Here is an 11,348-nt window from a genome sequence, read left to right as displayed (position 1 = left end):
TCAAGTGCAAAATTTTTGTTTCAACCCAATCTGATCAGCGCATGTAAAAGGTTTTCTAAAACAATATTTTTAAAATGACCATATTTTCACCAATAGTTATACACACATTACACATAAAATTTAGGAGTACGTCTTAGATGATTGAGATATTGTCATCAAAGTTATAAGACCAAATGATAATTTCAAAATAACTAAGTTAAGATTAAAGTTTTATACGGTTAAATGTTCAAAATCCGAAAATATTTTTTTGATAACTAAGTTAAAATAGAATAAAAGATTATAAAATATAAATATTAAGTTATAAATATATAAGACTAAATTCTTCTACATACCAAGTGATTAGTCATTCTTTTTTTTTTTCGTTACATTTTATAAGTAACATACGGGGATGTTAGCCATGATGCGGATCAGTCAGGAGTGAGACTTGCCTTGGAGGACACAATGCTTTGTAATGCAAGCTGATCATAAACTTGTACAGATGGTGATAACTTAAATTAGTTTTTCAATTGTATGTACAATTGGAGAAAAAGGAAAATCAAACAGCTTTAATTTACAAGAAGAAGAAAATGACGCAAGTTGGAATACTGTTACATGATCAGGTGGCTGTAAGCATCAAATGAAATTGATTGGTGACTGCATTCTTCAATTTACCAATAATTTCTAAGTGTTTTGAGCTTCCGTACTTTCCCAACTTTGGCTGAAACATAGAGCTCAGCATCTTCTCCAAATTATACACAGAATATTTCACGTGCTTGCTTGCACTAACATCTTGTTCAACTAAAACTCCATAGCTCTGCAAGTAGCTCCTGTAGACAGGTACAAAAGCCTGCACTACAAGATTGCATATTTTCTCCCTCAAGCTCTTATCAGCCACAACCCAGAAGAATTGCTTCTTGTACATGTAATCGAAAGCATCATTGAAAGCTTTTAGCCTCTTCTTTGCAGTGTCGCGGCAATTTGCTTTTCTTCCAGGGAACTGAGCTAGGCCATCTTGGCTTAGAAGGGCAAAAATTTCTCCCCAGCTCTCTCTCACATAGATTTCTACATAATAGTCTCTATACTGCTCATGAGCTTTTAACCAAGAATCTCCCAACATTTTTCCAAGCTCTGTGCCTTGCAGATTGCAGAAGTGACAGTGATTATTCATCATGAAAAGGTAGGACAATGTATTATCCTCAAATGCACTTGACCATGCATCTAAGTTCAATGCAATTTCCTTTATTATGTTGTAAATCTGGCCTGTAAGAAGGCCCTCTTCATATTTCTCTTGTTTCCAGTTTTGATGGATTAGCAGAACCTGCGTTAAGATTGGCCTGTAATTTTCACCAAGCAGTTGATTCAAGTAGTCGGTCACAAAGCTTACCAATCTTGGAACAGCCCCATTTACAGGAGGGGAAATTTGCCTTTGTAGCTGAACTTGAAGAGGGAGTTCCCAGAAAATTTCGCGTACGCCACCGACAACTCTCTTGACGAGATCCCTTGTCAGGTTTTTGATTTCAGCACAAGCTTCTGCTCCAAAAAGCCGGTTGATATGCACCCTCAGACTGTCTAAAACTGCAAACATGTCCAACAGTTTCAGCAGCTTGAGGGGATTCCTCTTAGCCTCTGTAACATTCATTCCAAACTGTAGGAAGGAAAGAATTCCAGACCGTGCTGCAATTTTTGCAAAGCAACGCATGCAAGCATCTGATCCAGTCTTGCTGAAAACATCATTGCAGAGCTTGTATTCTGGCTCAAACACATGCTTCACCACCAACTGTAAATGATCACACCAATTATCTATAAAATCCTCTATGTCTTGCACGTCATCAGACCCTAAAACTGATTTCTCAAGATATTCCAAATCAAGAACTTCCAGGCTTCTTCTGATATTCGAACTTCGAACTTTAACATATGCAGATATGCAATTCTCAAGCCGACCATTAGCATTTAACCGGTCAATTATGGCCTGGAACTTCTGTACTGCGGATGCTGGAACAGTTGATTGATCAATACCAGTTTGCTTTTCAGCGAAGAATGACGAGGCCACCAAAATGTCAGGAATGGTGTGTAGCGTCACAATTTGAATGAATTCATTCTCAAGTCTGTTTAATGGCTCAAATAGGCCCCCTCCATTCAGGCGGGAGCATACATCAGTAGCCTGCAACTCCCGTAAAATTCTCAGACACTGCTTCAGACTGGAAATGTACTGATTGTCGACAACTGAATTTCCATCAAAAGCCTCAGCAATACCCTCCAACCACTCAATTGCAAGCCTGCAATTACCTGCGAGGAATCTCATTGATTCTTCAAGCTGCTTCATGACTGAAAGATACTTAGAAAGGTCAGAACTTGGCTCAAACAAGAGCGACTTCTCAAGCTCCTGCACACCATCGAACACCCTCAGAACAGCTGCAGCCGGGCCAATAGCACATTCAATCTGATCTCTGACCGCACCAAGCGAACATTTTCGCATAGGTATGGACTTAAATGCAGCCTCCAAAGAAGACAACCTTGTTTTAATCTCTTCCAACCTTGGCCCAGTTTTATCCAGTGCCCCTGCAAGAACTCTTGATTTTTCCAAACTAGCATTCAAGAAATTCCTAGCAGCCAAAAGATTGTCAATACTGTCAACCTCAGCCATTGCCAAAAGCTACAATTGGTCCTAATCTCAGGACTTCTACTAACAGATTCAACTACCTCGTGGGGTTTTATATAGAATTCCAAATCTATGCACATTGTTATAATTACTGCAAATTTTTTATTTTCTTTTGGTGGGTTTCTTATGTACCACTCAATTACTTTTCCTCACCAAACGTACCAAATCAGGTTAAAACAAGACTACCCATATTCAAACCAAACCTCACTTGCAAAACAAACATCTCAGCGTATCACGCACAACTACCATCAACAAGCTTTTCTTGAAATCCAATTGGGATTATAGTATAGTGCTGTTGTTGTAGGAAAAGATTTCTAGATTTTTCAGTAGCCATCTACCAAGCGGGGTTGATCTATCCATTAATATTAAGTCTCTAAAAACTTTGCAATTCTTCAGTTATTCCTAAATTTTTGTCAAGAATTTCTTGAGAAAAAGTACAATGAAAAGTAGAAAGACATGCACAAAGTACAACTATCGTCCAATGAAATGACTCCCTCTGTTTCAAATTTTCATAACAATATGGAAAAATTATACTGAGTAAATGAATAAAATATGCGCCAACTGGGTTGGAGAAATCAATTCATTATAGTTCAGTTAGCCTGGTAGAGCTGTAGGCTGTCAGGCAGAGTAACAACTCCAGGATTAATTTACCCGCCATTAATAACAAGTAGATAATCAGAAAACTCAAAAACATTCAATGTTTCCATTAATATTACTAGTGAAGTTTACACCACTACACCAGTAAGTCATGAAATATTGAAAAAACGAGATTTGAACTTAAATTCTCTTATACATGTAACCCGTTTGTTGTTAGTCAAACTAGCTTGAGGGCAAATTTAGAGAGATTCAAGCAATGTTTGAAGTCTCTAAAAGCTTGAAATACATGTACAGGGTACAGCATAGCCCACCAACCCAGAACTCAAAAAGAGGGAGACAGGTTTACCAACAATTGTTAGATGTTAATTAGAATAAGCTCACCAAAATCGGTTAACATTGTAATGTATAATCCCTTTCTTTGGTAGGTGCACTACCTCACCTTCATCAATTACAATAAGACTACAAGCCACCTGGAGCACTACCCTTTTTTATTTCGCTATAAATAACTACACCTAATATATCACTCTATGGGGTTTTATAGTTAAGGAAATTAATTAATATAACCTAATTTTAGGGTTCTAAATGATGTTAGCCATAACTCCAGAGATTACATAAATATAGTTTAGAAAATAAATTTTGTCGAAACTGTTCAATTATGTAAAAGTGGTTTGACCATTGTTGACTCAATTCAAAACACCCACCACTCCTACCGTAAATTTCAAGCATAAAATCTTCCATTTTTTGTTTATTTTTCAGTCACATTCATCTTATTTATTCAATTTTTAATGTTTATTGCAATTATTTTTATTTTTATTTAGAATATTCAATTTTCATAATCAACATCAGGTTTTTTAATTTAAAATTGGTTAGTTGATGGAAAACGATTACTCGTTAGGCTAGGGTGTGATTTGTGTATTAAAACTTTTTTTTTATCTAAAAAATGGTAGATTTTCTGTTGGTAGAAAGTTTAGGGTTTAAAGATAATTTATTTAATTTTATTTAATAATATATAGAAGATTTTTACATGAGACCAGTTTTATGTACATGTTTTTCCAGAATTAGGGTGTACAACCATGTTTTTGAACCAATCCTTTTGCGCACATATGGAATTTAAGCTATGTAGTATATATGTTTGACCCAATTATGAAGTATATACGTGACCTTAGGATACTCGTAATACATGTATAAGACATGTTTCATAGTTTCAGTTTTTCAAAACACCCAAAATAATATGTTTTTTAATGACAATTTTTACTAATATGTTTTTACAAGAGTTATTACAAGGAAATGTTTATGAGATTCTTTGGATACACATCCGTATTAAGGCATAAATGATGCGTAGTAGTCTAATAAATGTGTATAGAGAAAAGGAGATTGTGCAATTATGCAATTGACATTACTAAAGTGTCTAATTCTTATCTTAACTTGGTTTGATTGACGTAAAGAAAATATTTAAAAAATATATATGTTTTTAAAAGAAAAATACTTTCATTATAGTTTTTTTATGTATTGCATATAAAGGGTCATCGTATATTAGGATCTTGAAGTATATCTTAAATAATCAAAAAAATGTCATTAAAATTATGGGATCAAAAGTGTTCTTAGATGACTAAGTTAAGAATTTCACTTCTTCAAAATTCAGGGTTTGAAAATGTACTTCAAATGCCCAAGTTTAGATAGAAAACCAATATTATTATAAAGAGGGATAAGAATTGAATGTCCAAGATTAAGTTATACTTGTAAAATGATTTATCACTCACTCCTTTCCTCTTTCTATTTTTCAGGTTAAAGATAGAGTTAGTGGTTACAAGATGGCAGGGTAGTGAGTGGAAGAAGCTTGAGTGCAATTTGGTCATTTCATTATGTTTATGTCTATGTATTGTGTTTGACATTTTGTGTTAATAAAGGAAATTACAACCCATATTTTTCCTGACTATATTAAATTTTCTATTATGAAAGATTTCATGAAAAAGGAAATTACAATCAATTTGTATCCTAATCATATTCAGTTTCCTATTATTAAAGATCTTATTGTATTTGCTTTCCTTTTATTTAGATTTTATCTAAATAGCATTACAATTGTATACTATATTTACTTTTTGTATCCAATGTTAAAATGCGCATCAAAATTCTTCTATTCTGTTAAGGGTAATACTATACATATTTATTTTTGATATATAAATATATATACATTTACACATGTCATCACATAATTGGGTATTGTTTTATCGTTAATTTAAAATTACGCAATCATATGATAATAAATATAAATATATATATATTTGTATACCCAAAGTAAGTATATATAGTTTTATTATTCTTTTAATTCTTATATAATATTATCAAAAAGTAATTACATAATTTGGATATATAAATGATATGTCGTCGTGAAATTATATATTATTTTATTTTTAATTCAAAATTATTCAATCATATGATAATGCATCATATAAGTATTTAAATTTATATCAAAAATATGTAAATATAATTTTAATAATTACGGAAAACATATATATATATATATATATATATATATATATATATATATATATATATATATATATATATATATATATATATATTAACTAACCAATTTATTTAAAAAAATAAAAAACCTTTATGAAGTAACATTAATAAATAAATCATTTTCAAACCACTTTAAAAGGAAAAGAAAAAGAAAGACAAAAAGTAATAAATAAAAGAGACAAAAGACAATGTGTCATTTTCCGGGCAAACCGTAACTGCCGGTGGTGCAAGAAGAGACTAACACTCAAGCAAGTTGAAACACTTCACTCCGTATCACCACTTCCTCTTTATAACTCTTTTATTATCCTCTCCGCAAACCCACCACGCTTTTTCCAATATGGGTGTTGATTTGAGGCAAGTGGTGGCTGGTGTGTTGACACTCACCATGTTTGTTATGCTTGGCAACATGATTAAAAGAGACCACTTTGATTCCATCACTGTAAGTTTTACTCTCTTTTTCATCTAACTTTGCGTTTGAAGCTTCCCATTTCTAACTTTTGTTTGTTTATGTTTAAATATTCCTTGTTTTTTGCTTGTTTGATAAGCTGTGTTATGTGCTTTACGGCTTTGTTCTTGTGGGAATTTTTCTTCTTCATGGATTTATGCAGTACTTTTCTTCAATTTTATTTTTGGGTGTGTAGGAAATGGGGAGTAATTGTAATGAAATGTTAAATCTTTAATGTTTGGTTTTATTGTTTTTTAAGTTAGTATTGTGGAGATTTGGACTTTTCTTATCTCATTTTTGTTGTTGGGAAAAAAAGGAAAAGCTTCCAGGTGACATGCAGGATGTTGCAATGGTTGCAGAGCAGGGTCTTCATACAATTGCTAAGATGGGTAAAGGGCCTTGGTTGGAGGATGGCCAAGAACTAAAACCTTGTTGGTCCAAGTCAAATTTTGGTAAATTAACTTAACTCTTTAAAACTTGAACAAATTTTTTTATGAATTGTTGTATATCTGCTTAGATTTATACCCACACGTATTTCCTTGGAAGATGCATCTCTTTTTTTTAACTTTTTTTTTTTTGATAGATGTACTGCCAAAGTCGAAAGGATTTGTTACATTCTCCTTGACTAATGGCCCTGAACACCATGTCTCACAGGTATCCTCGAAAGCCATTTGAGTTTTGCTTGTTGTACCTTCAGTATCTTGGTTTGTATAACATAAGTGAAAGCATCTGCAAAGCACGGAAGTTTATGGTCTCAAATGATTTTGTCAGCTCATTGGCCTTTTTCTTGGTTTTCTAACGATGGAACACACAATTATTATTTAATTTTTTTTTAGTTAAATTTTATGAATAATACAGATAACTTTGGATACTAGAGTTTATCAACTGAGTCTTCTACCAATTTGTGGTGAATGGCTAAAGCTGGAGAACTTTTGTTCCATAGTCACTTTGAAGAAATTGGTGCATTATACTTCTGAATATTTGTTATTATCTGTTTTTATTGGTTCTTTTCATTTGGTCAGTTGTGTTTTCCTTAATCTATTCCATCCAGAATTATAGTAGTAATGAAAATATGGACTGAAATTAACCACATTGTAAAAAATTTTCCTTTCTACCGTTTTCATATGTATTGACCTTCTGCTTTAGATCAGTACTGACATGCCTTACATTGAGGGATGAAGGGAAATCTTGCAGTAAATATTGTTCACAGGTTCAACATTGTCATTGTCTTTTGAGCCATGAATTCATTTTGTCAACTAAATTGATTTTTCTTTTGACTATTTACACGTGTTTATGTCTTGATTTTACACATTTATTTTGAATCAAGGTTAGAGAGAACATAAACAATATTTTCTTTTGTTTTTCGCACAAAATTTTAGATACATCTCCTGATGATTGCATTTTCCAGATTGCTGAAGCTGTGGTTGTAGCAAATGTCCTGCAAGCAACACTTGTTGTCCCGGACATCAGAGGAAGCAAACCAGGCGATGAGAGGTTAGTGCGTAATTAACACCATCATCAATAAATATGTTTGGTTGGCTCTGGTTGAACAATAAAATGATAGCTTCTGCTACTTGGAAGGAATCTCTGTTTTTTCATTGCTTCATTATTATTATTATTATTCTTCTTTATGTTCATTGGGAGGTGAAAGGTTGTTCGGAGAATATAAAATTACGTTATGAGGCAATTAACAAGTTTAGTGTGACTGATTGAACTTTTCAGAACCCACATTATATCTGTAGTAATAGACTAATCATCACCAAATTTATGCATTCCGTCTTGATTTCAGACTCCTGTTTCAGTTATGTGCTTTTAGTCACTCTTAGTGTTGTTTTTATTTTCCTCGAAAATGAATAATGGTTTAATAAGAGTAGCTCAATATTTACTATTAGTAGTGAATCTTACTAAAGTTTACATTTAATTCATTAATATTTTCAAGTTCAACTCTATCAATACAGAGTTGTATTGCTTGTAGTGCATTGACCTTAATAAAGTTACTTCATGGGTAGTCATAGAATTTAAATTTTTCAGGAAATTTGAAGATATTTACAATGTTGAGAAGTTCATAGAAAGCCTGCATGGGGTGGTAAGAGTAGTGAAAGAACTGCCTGATGAGATATCAATCCGAGATCTTGCAGTTGTGAAGGTTCCTAATCGAGTCACGGAAGGCCATGTCAGAGAAAATATTTACCCAATCTTTAAAGCAAAGGGCAACATAAGGATGGCAACTTTCTTCCCTTCAGTAAATATGAGAAAGGCTACAGAGAAAACTAATACTGATTCGATTACATGTTTGGCAATGTTCGGAAGTCTAGAGTTGCAACTAGAGGTTAATGAAGTTGTTGACTCTATGGTTGAACGACTAAGAGCTTTGAGTCGAAAGTCAGATGGCCAATTTGTAGCAGTGGACTTGAGGGTTGATCTACTGGACAATAAGGGTTGTCATGAAAGTGGCCTTACTAGGAGAAAAAGTTGTTACAATGCGCACGAGATTGCTATATTTTTGCAGAAGATTGGATATGACAGGGATACAACCATCTATTTGACTCAATCAAGATGGGATAGCAGCCTTTCTGTGCTAAAAGATACCTTCCCTAAAACATATACAAAGGTAGGCTCTTATTTTCATGCTAAATTGTTTATTTCTTTCAATTTGGGAATGCTGTCCCATGTCATTCATGAAAATGAGCCCTTATTGTAACTTTCTTTTTATCTTGATTTTTGCCTTTGAATCCTGCAAATTTGAAATCTTCTTTTTGTTTACAGGAGAGCATAATGCCTGCAGATAAGAAGGATAAGTTCCTAGAAACGGAAGATTCGGAATACGAAAAGGTCATCGACTTCTACATATGTTCTCAGAGTGATGTTTTTGTACCAGCCATGTCCAGCCTGTTTTACGCCAACGTAGCCGGAAAAAGAATAGCCTCCGGTAAGACTCAAATCCTTGTGCCAGCTGAAATTTCCAGTTCCTCTGCTTCTGCTGCTGATTTTATCTCCCCTTACATTCTGAAGAAGAACCACCTGGCCCATTCATGTTTTTGTTAAAGCAACCTAAAGAAAGTGTTAAGGTTGTTTGATGTGTTGCAGAACTTTCATCATATATTTCTTCATTGTAGAATACATCACACAGTTTTGTACCCTAAATTGCTCAGTGAAAAATTGGTCACAATATAGTTATTTCTTACTATGGTACATGTGAAGTAACTTTACTGTAATAGGTTTTTTTTTGTTTTTTTCAAGTTTGCATATTATTGGTGTGATGTTTTATGTTACAAGGAACTCGTTCCTTTTGGTTTCTACAGTAGCATACATAATCCAGTAAATGAGAGATATTCATTAGTTACAAGATGAGAAATTTTTGTGTGTAAATCCTAAGAGTTAACAAAACTGGTGGAGTGTTACAATTTTTAGAGAGAAAATCTGGGTTTGAGTCTCTATTATGATTTATGAAACCTTGAGTTTTTCAGTGTAATAGTTATAAGTCTAGTTATTGTAATCTAGGATTTATCCATTCAACGAATCTGAATGGAGTTTCTTGGTTAACAAAGAAAAAAATTTCTGTGTGTGCAGAGTAGTGTGTAACTATCATTTTCTCCACATGGTGCGGTGGCAGATCTCTTTTTTTTTTTTTTTTTGGAAGCTATATAATTATTCTTAGTTGATTTTAGTGTTTTTGAGAAGGAAACCAAACAATCTGAGGAACAAGTCCAAAGCTAAAGCTGAATGTATTTGTTGGGGTATTTGATGTTAAACTTTTGAAAGTGTATTGTGTTAGAATACTTCTTTGAGTTATCATATTTACAAAATTTCTGATTTTGTGATTAATATGTTGAAATTTGAGTTTTAAATTGTAGTATTTAAAATTAATAAATAAGAATATAATTATAATAAAATTAAAATTATTTTGATAATTTTTTGATATATAAATTGAAAATAATAATTAGATTATTATTTATCACATTATTGTTAATAACAAAATACTATCATAATTTTTTATTACTAATAAAATATAAATTATCAAAATAATTTTTGTTTACTCGTAATCAAACGGCGTTATATTGTTTTCCACTGCCCGAACACTTAATGCACCATTCAAAGCTTCTCCAAAGAGGTGGGAAATCTAACAATTACCCCTTTGTTGCCTTTCACATTTGATGCCAAAATTCAGAACTGTGATAAACGAATGTTTTCTTTCTTTGCTTTGAGCATTTTAGAACGGGAAGAGCTCTTTACACCCATCTCCTACTTCTAGTGGGGTTATATATTTCTTATTCCATGGATAGTAAAACCTGAGTTCAGCATTCGTGTTTCTTTTTCCATGGGTCACACTTGTAGCTGCTACTACAGGTTCTCAAGCTGCTCTTTTCTAGGTCCTACTGCAAGTTTTCTTCTCCAGATTTCTGCCAACAATTTTTCCAGCAATGATCCCCTAGCCTTGTCTGCATTATTCATCTCACAATGCTTGATGCTCCCCCATAGACTTATTCCTGTTCACCTGCTTATTTCTGGAGCTAAAGCCAATTCTAATCAGCATTCTCCTTCTCTGGAAACCTGGAGCAGTACCTCTGAGCCTGCTTTTTGCTCTTGCTCTCACGGCTGTGCAGCCTCTTCAAGGAAATCTTGGAATAATACTGACAGCTTAGATAGCCAGAATTTTTGTGCTCTTAATGTATTTTTGTGCAGTTTCTTTAGTATCTTTTTGTATAGTCCAAGTCAGGCCTACTCCTTTTATCATAAAGACAAGAATTGTAAATTCTATTTTTCCTTTTCTCTTAAACCCCCTCTTCATAGAATCTTAAATAAGCCATCAAGAAGAGAGTTGCTCTTTTCTTTTATTGTTCTTTGTTGTATTTTTCGGTGTAAACCATCCCCAACTTTTGCATCTTCTTGTTTGAACCTGGTTTTCTTCTCTTATTTTACACATTTATTCCAAAAAGAAAAGTATTTTATTCTTTTTTATTTTTTCACATCTTCATTTAAAAAGTTTCGTTTGTATAAATTAAATAATCAAAACGTAACGTGGGCTCTTCATAATTCCCAATTTAATAATTATACTTGTTGATAATATTTTCTGTCATCAACTAATATATACAATTTTAACTATTACGCAAATCAACTATGATAATAATAATTAGAAGATGA

At 33.0% G+C, this 11,348-nt stretch overlaps 2 protein-coding genes across 2 annotated transcripts; one reads left to right on the top strand and one right to left on the bottom strand.

Moving 5' to 3' along the window:
* Window positions 1-470: 470 nt before the first annotated feature.
* On the bottom strand, window positions 471-2,633 carry LOC123219769 (exocyst complex component EXO70A1-like). Its single transcript, XM_044641749.1, has one exon. It carries the CDS (start codon window positions 2,621-2,623, stop codon window positions 596-598), a length of 2,028 nt encoding a protein of 675 aa, XP_044497684.1. The 5' UTR covers window positions 2,624-2,633; the 3' UTR covers window positions 471-595.
* A 3,319-nt stretch (window positions 2,634-5,952) lies between these two features.
* LOC123218475 (protein MANNAN SYNTHESIS-RELATED 2-like) lies at window positions 5,953-9,421 on the top strand. Its single transcript, XM_044639938.1, has 6 exons — window positions 5,953-6,200; window positions 6,523-6,658; window positions 6,790-6,860; window positions 7,615-7,700; window positions 8,238-8,817; window positions 8,973-9,421. Exons 1-6 carry the CDS (start codon window positions 6,099-6,101, stop codon window positions 9,249-9,251), a joined length of 1,254 nt encoding a protein of 417 aa, XP_044495873.1. The 5' UTR covers window positions 5,953-6,098; the 3' UTR covers window positions 9,252-9,421.
* The last annotated feature ends 1,927 nt before the right edge of the window (window positions 9,422-11,348 follow it).

Source organism: Mangifera indica, chromosome 6 (assembly GCF_011075055.1).
Source record: "Mangifera indica cultivar Alphonso chromosome 6, CATAS_Mindica_2.1, whole genome shotgun sequence".
Classification (NCBI taxonomy): Eukaryota; Viridiplantae; Streptophyta; class Magnoliopsida; order Sapindales; family Anacardiaceae; genus Mangifera; species Mangifera indica.
The sequence above is the reverse complement of the archived record's forward strand: the minus strand, read 5'-3'. Positions and strand labels throughout refer to the sequence as shown.

Bases quoted from the DNA above. Each gene is read 5' to 3' on its own strand.
- LOC123219769 (XM_044641749.1), bottom strand. From the start codon at position 2,623: ATGGCTGAGGTTGACAGTATTGACAATCTTTTGGCTGCTAGGAATTTC.
- LOC123218475 (XM_044639938.1), top strand. From the start codon at position 6,099: ATGGGTGTTGATTTGAGGCAAGTGGTGGCTGGTGTGTTGACACTCACC. The intron at 6,861-7,614 runs GTATCCTCGAAA...TGCATTTTCCAG, and splicing joins CTGAACACCATGTCTCACAG to ATTGCTGAAGCTGTGGTTGT. The intron at 7,701-8,237 runs GTTAGTGCGTAA...TAAATTTTTCAG, and splicing joins AGCAAACCAGGCGATGAGAG to GAAATTTGAAGATATTTACA.